Source organism: Spermophilus citellus (genome assembly GCF_964194105.1).
Source record: "Spermophilus citellus genome assembly, chromosome: 9".
Taxonomy (NCBI): Eukaryota; Metazoa; Chordata; class Mammalia; order Rodentia; family Sciuridae; genus Spermophilus; species Spermophilus citellus.
Window position 1 is genome coordinate 74,921,602 of NC_138191.1, and position 24,389 is coordinate 74,945,990.

The following is a 24,389-nucleotide window of genomic DNA, read 5'->3' on the forward strand; positions in this document are numbered from 1 at the left end:
ATGTAGTCATTCATATAGCTATAAACTTTCCTCTTAGATCTGCCTTGATAGTGTCCCAGAGGTTCTGGCATGTTGTATCACTATTTTTATTTGAGTCTAAGAATTTTTTAATTTCTCCCTTGATTTCTTCTATCACCCCCTTCATCATCAAAATTGTATTGTTCAATCTCCATGTGTTTATATAGTTTCTGTAGTGTTTTGTCATGTTGATTACTAATTTCATTCCATTATTATCTGAAAAGATGCAAGGAATTATATTCTTTTTTTTTTTTTTTGTAATTTGCTAAGAGTTGCTTTGTGGACAAGTGAAACTTCCATTAGCCACCGAGAAGAAAGTGAATTCAGCTGTTGTTGGATGGAATATTCTGTAGATGTCTGTTAAAGGTCTTCCATCTTAAAGTGGTAAGGCCAAAATTTGAATATAGGTTAGTTTCACTCTAAAGTCAATATTGTTGAATACTATGCTGCATTCCCTTCTTTTGGACACTTAAAATTTCATTCTTTGTCCTCAGAAAATGTGATTGAAGTGTCAACAGGTGTAATATATGTTTTAGTTAATTAAACCATATTTTGAAAGAACTAAATATCAACAGATTCAGTTCAGTGTGTTTCAGCAGATAAGTTCCCTTTATTTGAAAACAGACCTAAAGAGAATCACCCTTTTATAATTCTAGTTTTAATTTCTTTCTTTACCTCAGTTGCACTTGACTTCTTAAGGAGGTTTGAGACAAGTAGAAATCTGAAGAGTCATGGATACAAAAAGTGATGGAGAAGGTTGCTAAAGAATAATAACTTTGCTTATTTAAAATTTTACCTGTATGGGGATGGGGTTGTTAAGTATGGGAGGAATAGATGAAATTTAGATAGGTCAAAGGGGAGGGAGGGGCCATGGGGGTAGGAAAGACAGTGGAATGAGATGGACATCATTACCCTAAGTACATGTATGAAAACATGAATGGTGTGAATCTACTTTGTGTACAACCTGAGACATGAAAAATTGTGCTCTATTTGTATGATATGAATTGAATTGTGTTCTGCTATTATATATAACAAATTAGAATAAATAAAATAAAAAATATTTTAAAAAACAAAAAAAGGAAAGAAAAAATAACATCAGATTAAAAGAAAATTTACCTGCAGATTATTTACTTGAAAGAAACACTTTGGTTATGTGATTACTTATTCTGAGAATCCATATTTATTCTAAACAGGTCAGTGACCTTAAGGCTATAAGACATCTGTGAACTATGCAAGTAAGCTAGCCACCATTTATAACATGATTTTCAAGAACACTATTATCTGATTTTTGTAAAACATAATAAAATAAATGTTTAGACTATAACTTATTCATCAAAGATTGCCTGTACTAATTTTTTTGTCTGTTCTCTGTTACTGTGGACAGCCTAGTAGATAAAGGGATATCCAAATTTGTAAGAAAAATGAGTGTCCAAGAACCTTGATGATCATTAACTTTCATGAGTGGACCTTGAATACTTGAGAATTAGCTATATGCAACTAAAACCATTGGTAATTAAAAACATCTAGGAAAATACACATTTCTCTTAAAAGTCAAAGTTTGTCACATTTAGAGTTTGTCACATTTAGAAAGTAAACATCCCTAATGAATATTAGGCATTTGATCCTTTGCATTGCTTTGAATATTATGATAAATAGTAGTAAGTACCTTCCTTCTCTTTACATTATAGTTTCATCATCTTAATAAGACAAAAAACTTTGAGAATTTTTAGTGCTTCCTAGAGAATATATTATGAAGATTTTTTTTCCTTTTTTAAAAAAATATTTTTAGCTGTCATGATGACACACGTCTGTAATTTTAGTGACTTGGGAGGTTCAGGCAGGAGGATTACAGTTTTACAACCAGCCTTGGCAACGTAGTGAGACCCTATCTTTCAATACAAAAATAAAAAGACTGGGAATATTAACAGGTGCCATGATAAAATCACAGTGACAGTTTTAAATTGAGTTTTGATCTTTTAAAATTCATTGTAATTTTGTGAATATGCCAAATAGGAAGAATTTTTTTTTCTGTATTCATTTATATTATGTTGTGTTACATAGCTTGTGGTGTATTCTTGGGTTTTCTGATTATATTTGACTTAAGGGTAAAGTACAGACTAATACTGTGGTGTTAGGGCATAAATATGGCCTTCGTTGGAGGTTTTTGTATAAATGTAGTCTTTCTGTGGATTAAAGTAAAACACTACTAGAAATAAAGAGTTGGCCCTTTTTTAGCTCCAAGAAATAGGAAAATGATGCTCCTCAGATAGTCCTCAAGGTATATATTTGTACCCACACTTAAGGTAGAAAATATACAAGGAAGAAAAAGTACAGTGACGAAAATAGAACCAAACCACTTATGCCCTCTTATGCCCTCAGTGGATCCTCTGCTGCTAGTGGGAAGATTTTAATTTACAATGCAATATTTTTTCTTTTTTTTTAACTAATTAACATCTTAGTTAAAAAAAAGAAAAAAATATATTGTTGCTTTTATCAGTTGACTTTCATTGTTACGTGACCATCTTAATGAAGTTGATTCCTGTCAAACCCAAGGATCCACCAAAATTAGTACCAGACATATCACTGGAAAAACGAAAATAAAGCCCTGGGGAATCTCTTCTCATAAATATATAGAAACTGTTTAGATATAGTCATTAAAATATAATCCTGTCCCTTCATGCTGTATATGGAGCAGTGGTTACTGACTTGCAACAGACTAAAATAGTGAAAGTAGGAGTTACTTAGTCTGTCATCTAAACTGACCTGAAATCACCTTAATGTGCTTCCCAATAAGAGTTGAGGTTATTCACTTTAAAATCGATATATGCATGTCAGGAAGTTCCTATTTTGTATGAAAGTATTCCGTATCCTTAGCAATAGATTTTTAAATTTTTTTTTTAAGTAATAGATGGACACAGTACCTTTATTTGGTATTTTTTATGTGGTGCTGGAGATTAAACCAGTGCCTCATGCATGCTAGGCAAGCGCTCTACCACTGAGCCACAACCCTAGCCCTTGATTTTTAACCTTAAGGATTAACTTTTATTTTAGTATACGGATCATATTTGATGGGTAATTTGTGTATTATTCTTTTGATTATCTCAGATTATAATTTCTGCTAATTTCTAGAAAAGCAGATATTTTTGTTTTAAAGATTATTTTACTTTAACTTATATTTAAATGTATTAGTGTTTAATCAATATTATTTAATTTTTTCATTTTGTTTGCTTATCTTTTTAATTTACCAGTTCTATACCTGAGGTTCTTAGTATCTTGTGAAAGCAAAATGGTATTCACTTTTCCTAATTTTGTCTAATTAAGAATTTTCTGGCTTAATATGTGGCAACAGACATCTTAATCTTGTGAAATAATTAAATATGTCTACCTTTAGGTAGTGTCATTCAGCCTATAACATTGCTAGAGAGAAATGTAATAATTATAAATGGATATGTTATACACTAATTAAATTTTTTCTTCTCCTAAATAGCTCCATATTAGTAAAATTATTCAAATTACTAAAGTTTGTATAGAATAGTAATTGGCATTTCAACTTTGTGTGTGTGTGTGTGTGTGTGTGTGTGTGTGTGTGTGGTGCTGGGGCTCAAATCCAGGCAGGGTCTCCTGCATGTTCAGCAAGCACTTTACCACTGAGCTAAATTACTAGCCCCACACAATTAATTTTTTAGAATTTTCATACTTTTTATTTAATTTCTTTTCTGGTGTATCTTACTTGGCTGTTTCTGCCTATGCTAAGATGATGTTGTGATATGCTATAAGCCTTATCCTCCTGTCTTCAACTAGGATAAAAGTAGAAAAGAGCTGTTGAAGATCATTGTTATTGATTAAATCACATAGAGAGAGTTTATCCAGGGAAAAGATCATTGTATACAGTAGTAAAGTATATGAAAAATAATTACAGGATTTTTTTATTGTAAAAATATGTTAAGCATTTTTATAATGATTGCTGTGACTAAAAGTGACTATTTTATTAACAATATACTGTCAAACTTTAGATAATTTAGTTTAAAAGAAATTTAGTCTGAACTTTTTTGATACAAGCAAATAGAGTTCCAAAAAAATTAATTTGAAGGAATTAAATTTTTTTCTCCCATGAATGATTTTATTTAAGCACAGAGGGAGGCTTACTGATTTGTTCTTCAGCCTATATATCTCAAAAGAGAAGATGCCATTCTCAAACTTTTAACACTTGAAAGCATTGTGATGATTCTCTAGGGAAATCCACATTAAAGAAGTTATAAAAATTCTGCTTGAAAATAAGAAGTTGGACTTTAACTTTATTAAACAGGAAAATAACAGAAGCCCATTATATACATTTTAATTTTTCCCTTAATTGTTTATTCATGTAGGAAAATTCTACTACTGATAAGAAGCATTATTCATTCTTGATATGTTGATGGGTTTTTCTTTTTGTGTTACATATAGTTTTAATGTACTTTTTGACTTCTCAGGTAGAATGAATTGTGGTAAGTAATTGACATTTTTTTTACAGATTGAGAAAATTTTCCTCATGCTTTGCAATCATAGAAAAAACTAATAGTAGACATACTGATTATTCACTGTTTTCATAGAATAATATCTCAATGTTAGACAATCCTAGACTTTTAAAAATCTGTGGTACCCTTGAATCTCTTATATCCCACCAAAGGTTGCCAAGTGTAGATTAAAACATCTCTAAATGATGGAGAATCCTCTCATATCCCTATTAGAGGACTGCTTTGTTAGAAAATTCTTTCTTATATTTAACGGGAAACAATCTCTCATACTTTACACTTCTTCATTTTAGTTCTAGCACCAAAGGCTTTATAAAACAAGTCCAATCTTGGTTCCATCTGCCAACCATCTTCAGATATTTGAAAAATTACAATTTCTCAACTTTTCAAGTGTCTGTCTTAAGGTTAGAAAACATTGTGGTATAGTCAAAAGAGTATGATCATGGGGCACAGTGATGCATACCTATAAAATCAGCAACTCTGGAGGCTGAGGATCAGGGCTAGCCTTAGCAACTTAGTGAGACTCTGTCTCAAGAAAGGAAAGAGGAGGGGAGAAGAGGGGAGGGGAGGGTTGAGAATGTGGCTCAGTGGTGGAGCACCCCTGGGTTCAATTCCTAGTACTGCTCCCCCCACCAAAAAAAATAAAAAGCTTTTGGAATGAGTCAGAACTAAATTCAAACCAAGATTAATAGTTTTGTTACCTTGGGAAATTTTCTTACCTGTTAGTCTACTTCTTCATCTGGTAAACTGGGATAAATGATTACTTCAATGAAGAATTGCTACAAGATAATGTATATAGAGCATCTGGCATATTCTTGACACTCAACAAATACTGGTTCTTTCTTCTTTTAAAAATCTTTTTGTTTATTTTTTATGTGGTTTTGGGGATTGAACCCAGGGCCTCATGCATGCTAGGCAACTGCTTTATCACTGAGCAAGGTATCCACCCAAATACTGGTTTTTGACTAATGTTAACTTCCTCTTCTTCTTCCTCTCTGCTTTTAAGTCCTCCCTTCCTCCTCCATATTTAGAAGAGTATTTTTAAGAGCACAATGTTATTTATTAGGACACAAATGGGTTAAAATAAGGAAGTGTTATTGATCACTTACTTAGTTACTGCCCAATTATTGGGCGAAGAGAATTCACCAGCACTTAACCCTTTTACTACATTCATTTTAAACTTGGCAAGAAATGGTAATTTCTATTGAAGATCAGAATCAAATAAAGAATAATGTTCTGCAGGTTTCTTTGGGGATTTAAATATCAGTTCCTTCTAACATCTACTTGCTACTCAAAGGAATTTTGCAAACCCTTTTAGAAAGAAAATAATAACCAGAATCCCTTCTATCAGAGGGCTTTTGCAAAGGACTTTTACTTATAATTATTTTTGTATTTTACAATTTGGTTGTTGATCTCTCTCACCACAGTGTAAACTCCAAGGATTATGTCTGTCTGCTTATCATTATATCCTAGTCCCTAATTCAATGCCTGGTGTATGGTAGGCACTCAGCTCATTGTGACTAAAATAATAAATCATTGATCCATTTATATCTGATTAGTAAAACTAGGTGTACATGTAAAAAATTTCATTTGACAAGAATATGACTAGTTGGTATACATTCATAATCAGAAAGTTTTGTAGTGAGCACCAGTTTTGCTTTAAATTTAAAGTAAGTATCAGTATCTTATAGGCAGCATATCAGTAAGTTTTGTTTTCATTCAGTATGATAATCTCTTAATTGTTTAGACCCTTTTGTTTAACGTAATTATGTGTGGGTATAAGTATACTGCTGTTGTTTCCGTTTGCCCATTTGGTTCCCTTGACTTCTTTTCTTGCCTTCTTTTGGTTTTATTGGTATGATTCTATTTTTCCTCTATTATTAATTTATTAGTGAATTCACTTTGTTGCTCTAGAGTTTATATTATACATCTTCAATTTATCTGTTTACTGTTATACTAAAGTATAGCATAAGAAATTTATATTTCTAATTTTTCCTTTCTAATTTTTCCTTTCTATACTTTATGCTGCTATATACATTTGATTCTTCATATTATAAAACCCACAACATATTATTATTTTTTAATAATCAATTACCTTTAAAGAAATTTAGGAACAAGGACACCTATCTATCATTTCTGTCTCTCCTCACTTATTTGCGTAAGTCAGATTTCCATCTGGTATAATTTTTCTTCTGCCTGAATAACTTCCTTTAACATATCTTGTGGCATAGGTCTGCTGATGAATTTTCAAAGCTTTTGTTCTACTAAAGGATGTTTTATTTCCCTTTTATATATGAAAGGTATTTACACTTGGTATGTTTTGCTTAGATTTCTTGGTTAACAGTGGTTTTTCTTTCAGCACTTTAAAGATGTCTTTCCATTGCTTTCTGTCCTCCATGGTTTCTGACAGCCCATCTTCAAACATTCTGATTTTTATTCCTGTGTACCAGTGTCCTACGAACTCCCTTATGGGACCAAATAGTAAATATTTGGATGTGTGGGCTACACACCCTCATGGTCTTGGTGCAGCTACTCAACTTTTGATGTAGTGTGAAAACTGCAGTAGAAAAGCTATAAATTAATCAGCATGGCTGTGTTCCAGTGAAACTATAAAATCAGGTGCCTAGCACAGGTACTATAGTTTGCTAAATCCTGTTCTGTAAGAACAGTCTCTTAAATGCACATTAAAACTACACTGAGATTTCATCTCACTCCAGTCAGAATGGCAATTATCAAGAATATAAGTAACAGTAAATGTTGGTGAAGATGTGGGGAAAAAGGTATACTCGTACATTGCTGGTGGGGCTGCAAATTGGTAATTGATGCCACCATTGTGGAAAGCAGAATGGAGTTTCCTCAGAAAACTTGGAATGGAACCATCATTTGACCCAATTATCCCACTCCTCAGTATATACCCAAAGGACTTAAAATCAGCATACTGTAGTGATGCAGCCGCATCTAGTGTTTATAGCAGCTCAATTCACAGTAGTTAAGCTATTGAACCAACATAGGTGCCTTTTAACAGATGAATGGATAAAGCAAATGTGGTATATATCCACAATGGACTATTACTCAGCCATAAAAAAATGAATATGACATGTTCTGGTAAATAGATGGAAATGGAGACTATCATTCTAAACGAAATAAACCAATCCCAAAAAACCAAAGGCTGAATGTTTTCTCTGATATGCGGTTGCTAGCACACAAATAAGTTGTTTGTGTTTATTGCTGGGGTGGAGAATAGAAGTTCATTGGATTAGACAAAGGAGAATGAGGGAAGGGATGGGGAATGGGAATAGGATAGACAGTAGAATGAATTGGACATAATTTTCCTGTGTTCATATATGAATACATGACCAGTGTAACTCCACATCATGTATAACCACAAGAATGGGAAGTTCCTATATGTATATGTCAAAATACACTCCACTGTCATGTCTATTTAAAAAGAACATTTTTCATTGTTTTTCAGTATTTTGATTGTGATGTCCCTTTGTGTGATTTTCTCTAGTTTTTATTTGCTTGGTATTGAGCTTGTAAATTTGATAGTTTATAGTTTTTTGAAATTTGGAAGAATTTCAACCATTATTTATTTTAGTTCTTTTTCTCTCTTTGCTCTTGGAAATCCGGTTGTACAAATGTTATCCTACTTGATATTGTGCTGTAGTTACTTAGACTCTGTTTATTCTTTTTTTTCCCCTTGTGGAAAAAATTCATTCTTTTTGAATGATTTCTACTGCTACCTATTCTCTGATATTTCTTCTGTAGTGTGCAATCTGCTGTTAATTCCATCCAAAGCATTTTCATTTCATATATCATATTTTTCACATTTTTTATTGGTGCATTATAGTTGTACTTAATGATGGGATTTATTGTTACGTATTTGTACATGTATACAATGTAGCAATACAATTTTGTCAATATCCTTCCCTAGCACTTCCCCCTCTCTCCCTGCCTCCCACCACTTGGTCCCTTTTTTATACTAATCTCCCTTTGATTTTTATGTGATCTACCCCCATTTTTATTTATTCCTCTTTAGCTTCTGCATCATATATCATATTTTAGCTTTAGAAAATCCCATACAGGTCTTATTTATACATTCTGTTTCTCTCCTTATATGTTCACATTTTCCTCTGCATCCAATTTAAAATAGCTATTTTACAGTCCTGTCCACTCAATCTATTCTTTTATTTTTGGGTCTGTGTCTTTTAATTACTTTTTCTCTTCTGGCTGTGTATCATATTTTCTTGCTTCTTTGTATGCTTGCCACCCCACTCCCTGCTCTGCCTTTTACATTTTTTATATTTTTTTGTTGTTAGCTGCTGGATTTTGCATTTTTGGTTTTAAGTAGTGAGTGATGGATTTTGTGCTGGGGTCCCTTTGATTTCTTTGTGGATGCTTTTAGCTTGTGTTAGGAAGATCCAGAATAGTCTTTTTCTTTCTTTCTTTCTTTCTTTTTTTTTTTTTTTTTTTTTTTTGAGAGTCTCACCATATCTGATACTCTGATTTAGCATCAGCTTTGACCTGATGCTCTGTGTATTACAAGTTCTGTCTACTTCCATAAGTGTGAACATGAACTGTTTCCAGCTCTGGGAATTGTTTAGCCTTTGGTGTTTTTTCCCCCTCTACCAGCTGCAGATTGTTTGTTTGTTTTTAGTGATCTGAAGATTGAACTCAAGACCTCACACATGCTAGGCAAATACTCTAAAACTGAGCTACATCCCTGGCCTTACATATAGTTTAGTGTCATGCATGTGCAGAATTAGAAAGCTGCTAAAATTTTAAAGAGACCCCATTTGCAGATCCCTGGAGTTTTAAAAATAATTTTGTTTTTCTTTGTGACTCCAGTAGTGTATACCCTGCAAATTCTAGCCACCTAAGCCTCCTTGAATTCTAATCTCTGTCTTTTCAACTCAGCAAGATTAGTTGGTTCTGTTTGGCTTTCCCTCCCTGTGCTGCTGCAGCTTGAACTGCCTCCAGGCAGTAATCTTGGGGCAATTAAAGGACTAGTTTTCTATTCTCTCAGCATTAAAAAAAAAAAAAAAAAAAAAAAGAACAAGAAACTGCTGCAACTTGTCCCAGTGTCTGAAAATTTTTCTTATTTTTGTCTGATTTTTTAGTTATTTAGATGGAAAGATAACTCCCATATCATTTAATCCTTCATAGGTAGTAACAATTCTAATTACCTCTGAATAGACACAGACACTGTTGATAAATGAAATGTTATTATTTACTTTGAGAGAATGATAGATTACTTAGTTAAGAACTAAAATTAGATAATATGTTTCAAGCTTCAAAATGTTTTTCACACATTTAAAATAATATTTTTTAACTGATGACTTCTCACTGTGAACTCCTAAAATAGATTGTTATTTGATTGTTATTTGATTACTGCAATTCTTATTTTTTTCTTGTTATTAAAACCAAAGCATAGGCTAGTAAATTAGCATTTGATATGATTTTCATATTTGAATATTTTATAGTTCTTATTTTCAAGAAAGAAATAATAAAATAATAATTGATTGCCTTATTGTATTCAAAGCTGAGGATATTTTGGTAAAATTTAGATATGAATATCAAAAACAGATCAGAATATAGTGGAATCAACTCACAAATTATTGTGTGAGATACAAAACTAATGCCCAGAAAAGAAATTAATTCTTGGTGGAATATTAGAATAGACTTTACTTAGAGGTGATACTAGATCTAGGACTTAGAAAATAAATAGGTATGGAAGAGTAGGAAGAATTAGATTGAAATATTTCATTCTCTTTTCTATTTTTTAACATAAATTGAATATTATGACTGTTATTGTTTGGATGTGAGGTGTCCCCCAAAAGCTCAAATGTGAGACAATGCAAGAAAGTTCAGAGGAGAAATGATTGGGTTCTGAGAGCCTTAACCCAATCAGTGAATTAATCCCCTGATAGGGATTAACTGAGTGATAACTGAAGTGGTAGGGTGTGGCTGGAGGAGTGGGAATTGGGGATGTGGCTTTGTGGTATATATTTGTATCTGGCAGCTGGAGATCTCTTTCTCTGCTTTCTGATCATCATGTAAGCAGCTTCCCCTGGCCATGTTATTCTGCCTCACCTCAAGCAGTGAGGAATGGAGCCTATTGTTCTGGTCAGGTCCTTTCACACAGTGGTAAAAAAGCTGATGAAACAATGACTTTAAGGGTTTTTCCACCCCAGAAACAAATATTAAATGTAATTAATAATTTTATGTTCTATTAATATATTCATCTTTGTTGGACAAATTTGTGGATTAATTTTCTTTTGCTCTGTAACAAACTTAGTGATTTAAAACTGTTATTATCTCACAATTTCCATGGGTCAGGAGAATAGGCATGACTCAGTTGGGTCCTCTGCTTAGATCTCAAGGCTTTAATCCAGGTGCCATCTCAGCTGAGTTTCTAAAGCATGTCTGCCATTCCCTCCTGTCCATAGTCCACTATACAGTATGGCTGTTCAGTTCTTCAAGACCAAAAGGAGATCATCTTGACTGCTTCCAAAATATCTGTCTATCTGAATTCTGTTTCTCATATCTAGACCTCCTTTTAATGGACTCATCTGATTAGTTTAACATCCTCACCCACTTGCTCTCCCACCTTACCCCATGATAATCTCCTCTTTGATTAACTGAAAATCAACTTAATTACATCCTCAGAATTTCTTCTTTTTTGCCATTTAATGCAGTCTACCCAGAGGTGGGATACCCATCATATTCACTGATCCTGTTCAGTGAACAAGTCAAGGAACAGGTATTCTATAAGGCATGTACCTCAAGAAGAGGGAAACTTGGGGGTGATCTTAGAATTCTGCCTACCACTGTTTGATTTATAATACTAATATTATTTGAAGAGTACAAATCATATTTTATGTAAAAGGCATAGATGGACTAGAGATACTAATAAACTATCGCTGATTATAGTTGAAAGCAGTTGTTTTCTTGAAGTATAACTGGAACCTTAGTAGATTGTTTTATATTCTTTTATTTCCTTAAAGTATAGCATAACTGAGCTACTGATTATAAGAAAAGAATAACATTGAAATTCAGGAATTCCTATTTTTCATTTGCTTACTAATACTTGTGTCCAATTTTGAAAATCCTTGTTTTCTCTTTTTTAACATAATTTTAATACTTGAATCTATGATCTCTTAAATATTTTGAAGCTATATGGTAATATTCTCCTAGCAACATGAAGGGGAAAACCTGAATACTATTCACAAGTAGAAGTGCAGTGTTGCTTAGCTACTACCTGTCTTTTTAATTTGAAATATTAGGCATTTCAACAATAGGTAGCCCTTAAGCTTTTTAAGTGTTTGCTCATGACACATTGCAATGTTTTATGTATGCTTTTCACCTTTGTATTTTGTTATTAGTTGTTATTTTGAAAGTTAAAAAAGGAGGAGTGTATTTAATAATAGTCAGTAGAGTACCTTAACTGCATAAAATCAGTCATTTTATAAGAAACTTTAATGGACACAAATGAAATTATAAGATATACTTTAATATGAACTTACCTCAAATAACAACTGTACTACAAAATGTAATAATTATACCAATCTGTCATTTGATTATAAGTAAAATCATTGTAGAATGTCTAAAAATGTTACATATAGTAGTTTTAAAAATAGCAATATTGTTATATGGCAGCAATATCATTAAACACATACTGAAAAAGCATTTTATCATATTGTATTGCTGTCATGCTATTCATGTTACTCTTAGTTAAAGTAGCATATCAAGCGCTAAATAATTTTATTGCTGTGCACCTCCCAATTTTGAAAAGAATGTGTGAAGATTCAGTATTCTTTGAATAAAAACTTTTCTGCATATTCCCCCACAAAATTTAAAAAGTACATATCCATTATATGTCTACCTTTTTCAAAGAGATTAAAATCCACCTAAAATCTTACTTCTCCCAGAGGAACACTACTAAGACTTTAATGTATTTTCCTTCTTTGAATATTGTTATAGAAATCCAGATCATATTTCATATTCAATTTGTATCTTGTTTTTATATCCTTATTACTATAGGATTAGCATCTCTCCAAGTCATTCAAATGGTTTGAAAACATTTTTATGATTGTTTGATATGTGGATATACAGTATTTCCCCTTTTATTTACAAAGGTTTTTTTTCTGATTTTTGTGATGTAGATAAGACTGAGACAAAAGTATTCATGCCAAACCTCTATCAGCATTTCCAAGTTAGATCTAGGAATGAGAAGAAATGAATATTTTAAAGACCTCTGAGCATGCTAATAGATTATTTTTCTGAAAAGTTGGCCATCCTAATTAACATTTACTAGTGTAAAAAGAGGAAATACTTAACATTTTAATTAAGAAACTTGAAGTTTTTCAAATGTGAATTTGTCATTTGTAATTGTTATTTTGTAAAAATTTTCATTTCCCTGTTCCACTTATTAATAAATCCTATGTCTTGTTGACTTGGGGGAAATTCATTTATCTCCTTTCCTGTCACATTTTCCCATTTATTTGACATACACTTGTGAAATACAAATCTTTTAAAAATTTGTTTTAAAAATCTCTTCATTTTTTATTTTCACTCATTAGATTTAGGCTTATAAGTTTCTTTACTGTTCAGATTCTTCTACATTTTATCTCTTTATTTTCTGTATTTATATTTAATTCTAAATTATGTAAAGTGTATTTTGGTGTTTCTAGTGTTGAGTTAGGAACAAAGCTGATTTTTTTTTCAAATTCTTATTCATTGTTAGAGTACTGGAAAGAATAATATTCCCTTGCACACTCATTTGTGATAGCTCTTTTGTCATATAAATTCTTGAATACTGGAGTGATTGCTGACTTTCTGTTCTGTTTTATTTATTTTTCTGTCCTTACATCAGAACCACATTATTGTTTATAGAGTTATATCTTTTTTGTTACTGTTTACCCTTTTCTATAGAATAATATAGATTGTGTACTTGACATTTCATGTTAGAGGTATTCCCACTTGTTTTTTTTTTCATTTCGTTTTGTCTTTTTTATTACTATTGTGAATGAAATTTTTTCCATTTCTGGCTCTCTTTTTTTAATTAATTTTTTATTTGTATATGATAGCAGAATGCATTACAATTCTTATTACCCATATAGAGCACATTTTTCATATTTCTGGTTGTATACAAAATATATTCACACGAATTTGTGTCTTCATACATGTACTTTGGATAATAATGTCCATCACATTCTACCATCATTTCTAACTCCATGCCCCCTCCCTTCCTCTCCCACCCCTCTGCCCTATCTAGAGTTCGTCTATTCCTCCCATGCTCTACCTCCCTACCCCATTATGAATCAGCCTCCTTATATCAAAGAAAACATTCAGCATTTGGTTTTTGGGGATTGGCTAACTTCACTTAGCATTATCTTCTCTAACTCCATCCATTTACCTGCAAATACCATGATTTTATTCTCTTTTATTGCTGAGTAATATTCCATTGTGTATATGTGCCACATTTTTTTTTATCCATTTATCTATTGAAGGGCATCTAGGTTGGTTCCACAGTTTAGCTATTGTGAATTGTGCTGCTATAAACATTGATGTGGCTGTGTTCCTGTAGTATACTGTTTTTAAGTCCTTTGGATATTCTGACTCACTTTTATTCTATTAAGTGTTCAAACATTTATCTCAAATCTGAGCTCTCTAATTTATCCTCAGTGATTATGAGACTTGTGTGTTGATATCTAATTATAATATCTGCAAATAATGAAAATTTACCTTTCCTTCCTGAGGGTTATATAGGATTGGCCAGAAATTCTAGAGTAATATGGCCAATAAATGTTAATAGTTAATGTGAAGGATGACCCCTCTGGAATGAAGGTCTTCAAGGATGAGGCAGAAGGGAGGGAGTGACCTTTCTAGGTGTTAGGGCTGACTTTGGGGAGAGTGGTTCTGGTTTGTAGGTTCTGCCTGGGGAAAGAGGAATCCTGGACAGGAGATGAGAGAGACCTTGCTTTTGAATCCTTCAGAATGCCAATACCTTTCAGCATGTCAAAGGACCATATTGGGATATTTTGTTCTGAGCCCCAACACCTGCCCCAACACTTATGGTGGCCCATTTCTGTACCCACCTCAGTTCATTCAGTTAACTGGCATCTCTTAATGCCCATGCCCCAAATTCATCCTTAATTTCTCATCTCACATCTGCTCTCTTTTTTGACTTATATTTTAATGTATTTTTGTTTTGTGCATAATGACACATGACTATATTTTTTTCACTGATTGGTATATCATCAAAATAAAAAGAAATCCCTTTATAACATTTAAAAAATAGTTATTGCTGGGGCTGGGGTTGTGGCTCGGCAGTAGAGCACTCACCTAGCACGTGCAAGGCGCTGGGATAGATCCTCAGCACTACGTAAAACTAAATAAATAAAATAAAGATATTGTGTCCAACTACAACTAAGAAAAAAATTATTATTGCTAATAGTGGATATTCTTGTCACAGAAAAGTTAAAATCATGTCTAAGGAAAACTCTAGTCAGTCTTTATTAAACTTAAAGTCGTACTTGAAAACATCATCCTTAATCTGAGATTAGATTAACTGCATCGAAGGTTTATCATGGATAAAGTGCATAAAGATCTTAGGAGATGTACATTTATCCATCAGGGGGCAACATCTGATTACCACTAATCGGTAATTTTAAAAGGAAAGGAGCTGGACTTAAGCTCTAGACTCTAGTCGGGAGAAGGAGGCCACAGTGAAGCTGGGTGAGTTAGTTTCAGATTTCCCCACTTCATTTCCTTGAGAGCAGTTTCTGGCTTGGTGACAGCTGGAGTCTCTCCAGGAAGACTGTAAGGGTGAGTAGCATTGCAGATCCCCTTAGTGAGGAGAGTAGTAGAGAACATTCACAAAACTTAGCACAGAAGGTGTTTTGTATGGATGACTTTGAGTCCAACAGTGATGAGTCAGGTGCCTGTGGAAATACTTGGGTTGTGGACTTTAATGCTGATTTGGTAATGAGGCTAGAATTCTCACTGAAAGAAGGTCAGAAGGGATTATCTTGACAAACCTTCCTCATTCCAGCAAAGTTCCTGGTGGACAGGAGATCAATTACCTGCCTTTCATACTATTCCTATTTATACTGTTGTTGCAGAAAGCTACAAGAATGTATATGGGAACATTTTCTGTTTTATTATGATTTTAAGAATCAAGGTTGGGGCTGGGGATGTGGCTGAAGTGGTAGCGCGCTCGCCTGGCATGCGTGCGGCCCGGGTTCGATCCTCAGCTCCACATACCAACAAAGATGTTGTGTCCGCCGAGAACTAAAAAATAAATATTAAAAATTCTCTCTCTCTCTCTCTCTCTCTCTCTCTCTCTCTCGCTCCTCTCTCTCCTCTCTTTAAAAAAAAAAAAAGAATCAAGGTTTTGCCTTCCACATTGTCACCTCATTTGATATATGTCATAGCTTTTGATACATAACAAACCACTCTAAAACTTAGTGACTTAAAACATTTATTGAGCTCATGATTCTGGAGGTTGGAAATATAGGCTGAATATAGCTGGGCAATTTGCTTTCTCTTGAGCCTGTGGTCAACTTTGGATTAGTTAGCAGGTTTTTCTTGGAGTTGGCTAGTTATTGGCCAGGAGGACCTCAGTTCCTCTCTACATGGTATATTTTCTTCAGGAAGCTCAGGCTTTTTCTCATGGGAGGTCTGAGAAAGAGCAGAAACAATAAAAGCCTCTTGAGGCTTTACTTGGAATGGACTGTTACTTGTGTTGCATTCTGTTGGCCAAAAGAAGTTACTAGACCAGCTTATTCAAGGAGGGTAGGGATGTAGATTCTTGATTTAAGCTTCTATGGAACCATGTTGGAAAGATAGACACAGAGATGCATGGAGAATTAGGGACAAATTTGCCATCAGTCTAATACAATAGGGTAAATGAAAGACTCAAAGATGTTCTGGGAACATGTTCCTCCCTAGTCTGTGTGGATTTTAGTTTTCCTATTATAATACTGAATTTCCTTTTAATCTTAGCCTGTGTTTTTGTATCTTGTATTCTTTTTCTCTTTATAATATTATCTTGGTTTTGGTTGCTTGTGTATCATTATCTGAATCTGTGCCAGTGCAAATTTTCTCAAACATTATTTTGGTTCTTTATTAAATTATATTCAGAGACATTTCCTCTGCATCTTCAGGATATAATTTCTCCTTCATGTATAAGAGTATTTTTCCTCATAGAGCCCACCTTGGATTTTTGTTTTTCTTTGGGTGATGTTGGTATTTGCCAACAGTGTGTGGATGCTTCTCACTGTCCACTGAGATACAAATGTCTTCTCTAATCTGTGTTTGATAGGTTGTGATACTGTTCCCAGTATCTGGCAGGTAGTGATCAAATATGACTCTGCTGAACTAAACTAGGATCAAATGCTGCCTTACCACTATGTCTGATTCGGGGGCACTTTAGAAAAGGTAAAATATTTCTTAACACACACTACTTACAAGATTGTTCCTATATTTTCCCCTCTCTGCAGAGATTTTCATGTGAACATTGAAACTTCTAGGATGCATTGAACCATTTTTAGTGCTTCTCCACCTCTGTCATGTTGTTTACTGGGAATTGTATTTAAATAGAAGTATAAAGAGGTGTGCCATGAGGAGGCTGGAATGAGTTCCACAACTTGGCTACATAGTAAACTAATCTATTTACTATATGGAAGGCTCCCAAACAGCAGGCAGAAAAAAGGAGTGAACTAAAGTCTCTTTCAGCAGCAGAATTTTTATGTTTCTTTGAGTAAAGCAATAATTTGCATGGTATGTAGCAATTAGAAAACTAGGCCAACTATTAACTTGATTTTAGACCTGGCTTTTCAGACTTTCAGATAGTGAAACTATCAGGTTTCTCATTAAAGGTTAACTTTATTTTAGTAGGGTATATTACCATGTTTTTCTGTGCCTTTGTACAAATTGTGAGAAGATGGGAGGGGCTATACTGAGGGATTCTAAATGAGATGCCTTCCTAAACTGAATCCAAAGTATATTCAACTAATGCATTTTCCATTGTTCTTCTTCAAAAAGATGTAATGGAGATACAGCAATAAAATTGATAACTGTAAATAGTTTTTGAAAGACTAAGGTTTGCTCTTTGTTGGCATATATTGTTACAATGTGAGTAAATGTACCATTTTATTGTAATTTTTGTAATTATATATATTTCTTAGTCCTCCATTATTACTTTCAGAGTTTGCTCTTGGAAACTTAGCTGTAGCACTTTGCTTTTTTCTGTGGGTCTCTCATGGACATCAGTGGTGTGGATGAGACACATGACTATCAAGGAGGTTGAAGGACCAGGAAGAGTGCATCCACAATTCTCCAAACCAGTTTTGGAATAAAAGGTCAGAGTAGCTGACAGAGCTTATTCTTGGGTCTTCAGAGAAATGACTACTTCCAATAATGTTGATTTTCTTAGTCATCTTATTTCTGGCTGCTAAGTTTAAGATCTAGTGGTAAAATTATTAGGGAATCCATCTCATTGGGAAGTAATGAGAGTTTCTATAACTGCAGAAGTACAATTTGCTGTTAACTACTTGATTATTACTTCTGTAATCTCATGATAGCTTAAATGGTGTTCATTTTTCTTTGAACATGACTTGTTTTAAACACCTCCTGAACTCTTAGCACTGAAGCTCTTTATTTTGGTTTATGAAACAATTGTCTATGACCTATTCTTCTCAGGTAAGAGTTTACCTTTAATGCCAAATTTTGAGCATATTTATTTTAATTTTCCTATTGTAGTAGTGTGTGTGTGTGTGTGTGTGTGTGTGTGTGTGTGTGTTTTCAAAAGTCTTTTAAATCAGAACCTCCTAGTTAGGGGAAATAAGAACTTTGTCTCCCTACCTAAGTCAGTGCTCTTAAGCTGGGTTCCCAGGGAACATCTGCAGGCTGTTGTATAAAGATGGGCTTCCACTAATAATGTTTAGTGATAATCTTTTTTTAGGTTGTGGGAAAGTAATTTTTGTTTTTAAGCATTTTTAGTGCTTTCATGTGACTTATCAATTGTTTGATTAGTAGAAAATAAACAGGACAAAAACAGAGTAGTAAGCTGTATGGTTCACATACTTGTTTTTTCTTTGACACATGCTTCTGATATTTTTATTTACATTACCTATTTTTAATACAAATGTGCTTTACGTTAATTACTCTAGATTTTCTACTGAAATTAAGGTTTGCCACAGTGTTACGCAAAAAGCACGGTGACTTCCAGGCACTCTGCTATTTGAATGGTTTGAGAACTGCTGAAATTATTATTTTTTAAGATATCAGAGGGTATGAAATGGACATTATGTATGTGTATGACTGCTGAATGGTGCAACCTTGCATCATGTACAACCAGATAAATGAAAAGTTGTGCTCTGTTTTGTGTACAGTAAGTCAAAATGCATTCTGCTGTAATGTGTAACTAAATAGAACAACAAACAAAAAAGATAGCAGAGGGTAAGAACTTTTATCATCATCCTTAACACATATGACCATAAGCCATCACGGACTTTTGAATGGAAAGTAACATGAGGAAAATTGGACTTAATGGATAATATTTTGGGGGAGTTTCCTGAAAGAAGTGGTAGAAGGTGAGAACAGGCAAAGGAATGAAGATAGAATATAACTATTGTAAACTATGTGTCAATTCAGTTCATATTAAGGATTTGATTAAAAACTCCTAAAACTCTAATATTATAATCCAAAGTAAGATATTAAGGTGTTATTGGCTCCCTTGTTCGAGAAGTTAATTTTGAATTGATGAAAGTTGATTCTCATAACTATTATAATCTTGACCAATAATTCAATAAGTAGACTCATTAAGAGATTTTTGTTACAAGTCTCCAATTATAGGGCCATAATTAGACTGTTGAAAAGTCAACTCAGTGGAGAAGACTGGTCCTTGCTGGGCAAAAAAACATAGAAGACACCTGTCTCGGTATTGTGAGGTGGGGAATGGAGAAGGGCATGTAAAATGAACTCAGATGAATTTTGACCTTAGGATGTATTGCATAGAGATAAACAATAAAGGCAACTAGAATAGTAGGTAGCAGTAAAAGTCGATAGTTATGGATCAGTTACTATGAGAATTCAAAGAAAAATCTGGAGGAGTTGGCATTACTTGAAATAGTGAGTTTTGAAAGGGCATAACATTCTACATCAAGGGAAAAACATGATCAAAGACACTGGCCTCCAGACAAGTGATTGTTGAATATCTGAAGGAATGGCTGAAGTTGGGTAGCATTTGTTCTTGCACTGATTTATTCAGTGTGACACACAAGTTCCTTTTGTGTGGCAGGCCCTGTGGTAGGTCAGTGCTGGGAATTTAACAAGGTGACCCTCATGGAACTATAGTCTAGGAGAAACAGATAAAACTGAAAAACTAATGAATATCTCAACTCAAAAGTGAGAAGGACTATAAGACTACCGAATAACTTTGGTGAGGAGAGTTGGTGAATTGGTTAATCAAGGAAAGCCCCATTGAGGAACTAGACTGTAAGCTAAAACGGATCTTTGTTAGGAGCCAGTTTACCCTTTGGAATATTTACTTTGTTTGAAGTCTTTACCATTGTTGCTTTCCCAATGGATTTAATTTGATTAAACTTACTTCCCTTTAAAACATGGAAAGTGAAATTTCTCTTTTCCATTAGTATTAGCTTTATCCATTGATGAATTATTTGCCTGTTGTTAAATTGACAATGTTATCCTTCTTTTGCAGAAACCGAAGCTGAAAGACTGGCATCCTCCTGGGGGTTTTATTCTGGGATTATGGGCACTCATTATCATGGTTTTCTTCAAAACTTATGGAATCAAGCATATGAAATTCATTTTTTAAACTGAAGGACATATGAAGAAGAATATATTGAAAATTTCAACCTTGGATACAAATTTGTTATGTGTTTTTTAAAATACATTACTCTTGTGTAAATTGGAAAAAAGTATAAGAAAACTAAATGTAAATGAACTATTGACTTCATAACTTAAAAAAATATTTGTAATGCAATTGCTTATTGGCCATAAATATATTTCATTTTTTTCATTTTGTGTATCATAGAAACAAATGGGACAAAGAGATCAGAGTAGATTGATTATTTTTAAAAATAATAGTTTCCTCTAATCTTATCCTCTTTTCTTTTGGAAAAGAAAAAATTGTGGGACATTAAATTCTCAGTAAATGATGTAACTTCTGTTAATAATTTTGTGTATGTTCTACCAATTATGCATATATCTTTCCCAAAGTAGAGTTCATATAAAATACTCCATTTTATAACTTTTCATTTTATAATATATTATCTACCTTTTCATTTTCCTTGGATATTCTTCAAGAATACATTGTGAATAACTGCATAATATCCCTTGTATGAGTTCATAACAATTTATTTAACAGTCTTCTGTTATTGGACCACTTACCTTAGGTAGTTTCCAGAGCTTTCCTTTGGTTTATTCTTAAATGTATTATTATTTTTTTATTAATTTATTTATTTTAATTAGGTATATATGACAGCAGAATGCATTTTGATTCATTGTACACAATTGCAGCACAACTTTGAATTTCTCTGGTTGTACACAATGTAGCATCACACCATATGTGCAGTCATACTGTACTAAGGGTAATGATGTCCATCTCATTCCACCATCTTTCATAACCCCCTCCGTCCCACCGGCACCCTGTATTATTATTTTGCTATCAGTTACTCCAGAAATTTTGCAGGTTTAATTATAAATAAAAATGAAAAATCAGCTCCTTTATCTATAATACTGACAATCTTAAGGACTTTTTTGTTGTCAGTAGTTGATCTGAGAAATTTTCAACCTTTGTAAATCACATACTGACTTCCCAAATAAATATACATTATTGTTTTTCATTTCTAAGCATATTGTGATTCTCTAGACTTGATCACCTCCTCTTCAAGTTTCTCCTTGAAAGAGAAGGTCAACAAGGACTTTATTTCATTCAGGTTAAGCTAAGTCTTGCCCACTGGCTAGATCTACCCTTTCCCTCAGGACAATATGGTAAAGTAGATGACTTTCATGGAAACATACACACTATGGTCCTTCTTATCTGACAGATATATCACCCCTCTCCTGGCCTTTGATAAGATGCAAGAGCTCTTGTCTCTATCACTGATTTTTAGCCTACCAGCCATCTTCACGTTTTTCTTTATGACTGGAAATAGTATTGAGATTGTGCTTTGTGATTAATGCCAGACACTGATTTTTCTTTTCAAACTTTTGTATATGGGGTGGAGGGGAATGACTGAAAATTCAGTATTCATGTCCCAGGGAAACTTTTATGTGTTTTATCTGTTTTTGTTCAAGAATTTATGTGTTAATCTTTTTTCATTGCAAAGATCAGTTTTATAGTTACAAGTAAGATCAAGAAGATAAACTTCTTTCATAATAAAACCTCTTAATATTCCTAAGAATTTGTTTACCTTTTAACAGTTAAATATTGTACTTTAGTTACATGCAGAATTGTTATATTTTCACAGGCAAAGGATAGTTAGGACAAATACTTTTGAGATTTTTGCTGGCTGAGTTTATTTTAATTGATCTTTTTATTGGTACATTATATAGATGAAGAAGAAAAAATACATCTAATTTATATAAAGAAGGATCTTTTTGTACCTAGAAAGGAGGAAAAACAAACTTAAATCGGAATAACCTCATCTTAATGATGCAAGACAAAGTTTGAGCATATCACCCTCCAGACATACACACAAGGTCATAGGCACCATGGTGGGGTGGAGCTAGTTAGTGTGGTAAAGGAATTATGATTGTTCTTGAGCCAAAGTAATTTAGCCTGAATATAATGAAACATACCCTAATGGTAAAGGCTGCTGGAAAGTAAAAAGATTCCTCTTCAGAGGCTATAGAAGGTGCCCTTCTTAGTTAAAACCAAACTGGGAAATGTAATCCTGGATATAATATACAGGATTAATTTTGCCTAGACAGAGTTTCAAAGGGCAATTAAATTTTTCTCTTTCACTATTGAATTTTCAGAATATAGTTAAAGGAAAAAGCTTAAAATATGTTAAAGTTTAGCTCATAACCATAATATTTTTACATAAAGTATATTCTGCTTTTAATAATAAGCAAATCCTGTGCATATGTAAGTGAGTATACTTAGGAAGTATTTTAAGTGCAATTAAATGGCTTAAAGTTTAAATGATAATATAAAAGCACATCCTTATATGTATTTTCCTTGAGCCACAAAGAGCTGAACAACAAAGAAGTGTTTTGTTTTTTCCCCCCCTTTTCTCATAGTGTTGTTGTGGTGAGGATCAAATGAGATGATGTTATGACTAAAGATTTTGGGAATTGTAAATATGTGGTGGTATTCTTATTTCTGCTTAGAAAGATATTAAGGCGGGGGCTGGGGATGTGGCTCAAGTGGTAGTGCGCTCGCCTGGCATGCGTGCGGCCCGGGTTCGATCCTCAGCACCACATACAAACAAAGATGTTGTGTCCGCCGAGAACTAAAAAATAAATATTAAAAAAAATTCTCTCTCTCCTCTCTCACTCTCTCTTTAAAAAAAAAAAAGAAAGATATTAAGGCGGGAGTTAATGGTGACAGTGCCCCCCTGTTCTGTTCTACTTGTTTATCTTTCAAAGCTATTCAATGTGATTCTTGTTCTCCTTGCTATTCTCTTTCTCCTCCCCCACCATGTCCTTCAGGGAGAAAAGAAATATAGATAAATAGATCCCAGCAGACATGTCCTGACATTTCAGGGAGGGCCAGGGTATAATGATGCCATCCTGCAAAGGCAGCCTGTGTGAAAAAAAGAAACCAAATGATGTGAATTTTAAAATTACAAAAGATATTTATATGCAGCTTATGAAAGGAAAGTGTAGTTTGAATGCAAAGCTGATTAAATTGGATCAAAAAATTGGAATTAAATACAAATATAATACATGCATTTATGGTTTCAATTTTTATATTTTCTCAGCTAGTTGAAAGTGATGACTCCCACAGCAAGCATAACTCAGTTTGCTTCTGCTTACTGAGTATTTTCTACTATGGTATATGTTGATAACTTTTCTTCCATTATGTATGTTGTATAGCAGAGTTACAGTTACTGTGGGAATTATCATTTGAAACTTTGACTCATGTGTTTCTGGAATCTTTAAATGAATGTTGTATTATCATAGAACCTTTTTCAGTTGATTCTATCAAAATTAAGCCCATCTGTAGTAGATTGTTTGTACATGTGAAAGAAATATTTTATAAATATACCACAAGGTATGACTATAAAATAATGAGATGTATCCATTTTTTCTTTATGGTATCCAGCCTCATTACTTTATTGTTACGATTCAACCCAAAGGCATTTACCATGAAAAAAGGGGTGTCAGGATTGCTGTTCTGTTGTTACCTGCCCTATTTCACATGTACCTGCTGCTGAAATAGAAAAGTCTTTCAATTCATGGATAATACACCTTGATAGTGGTAACCAGGCTTTTTGTTTGTTTGTTTTTTCCTTTTGGTACAAAAAATTTACTCTTTTGGAAATGTGCTTTAAAATGTACATTTTGGTTTAACTGTGTGGACTGTTAAAATTGGTATCAGTGAGGGTGTAACCAAGAAACTGGTTATTAAAAATTCATTTATTCCAAACACGGAAGTGTGGTGCTGTCTTTCTTGTTTCACCTTTGCTGCTCACATTCTCAGAGACTTGTGAGGACTTTTAGCTTTGCCTCCGGTATACCAGTCCTGGGGAGTCAGTCCACATTCACTTTTTCCTCTTCTGAGTGTGGAAGGGCCAGTCTGACTGCTAGGATTTTATAGACGACACCTTCTTAAGGGTTATTAAATAAAGCCATACATGTGAGGCATGCCATACATGGCCT

At 33.5% G+C, this 24,389-nt stretch overlaps 1 protein-coding gene across 1 annotated transcript in view; it reads left to right on the forward strand.

Annotated features, from left to right (window-relative positions):
* PIGK (phosphatidylinositol glycan anchor biosynthesis class K) overlaps positions 1-23,770 on the forward strand; it is a 141,922-nt gene extending 118,152 nt beyond the window's left edge. The window contains exons 11-12 of the mRNA XM_081305669.1: positions 20,257-22,907; positions 23,096-23,770. Coding sequence (XP_081161795.1) covers positions 20,257-20,373 — 117 coding nt within the window. The 3' untranslated portion in view covers positions 20,374-22,907; positions 23,096-23,770. The remainder of the gene's footprint in view (positions 1-20,256; positions 22,908-23,095) is intronic.
* The last annotated feature ends 619 nt before the right edge of the window (positions 23,771-24,389 follow it).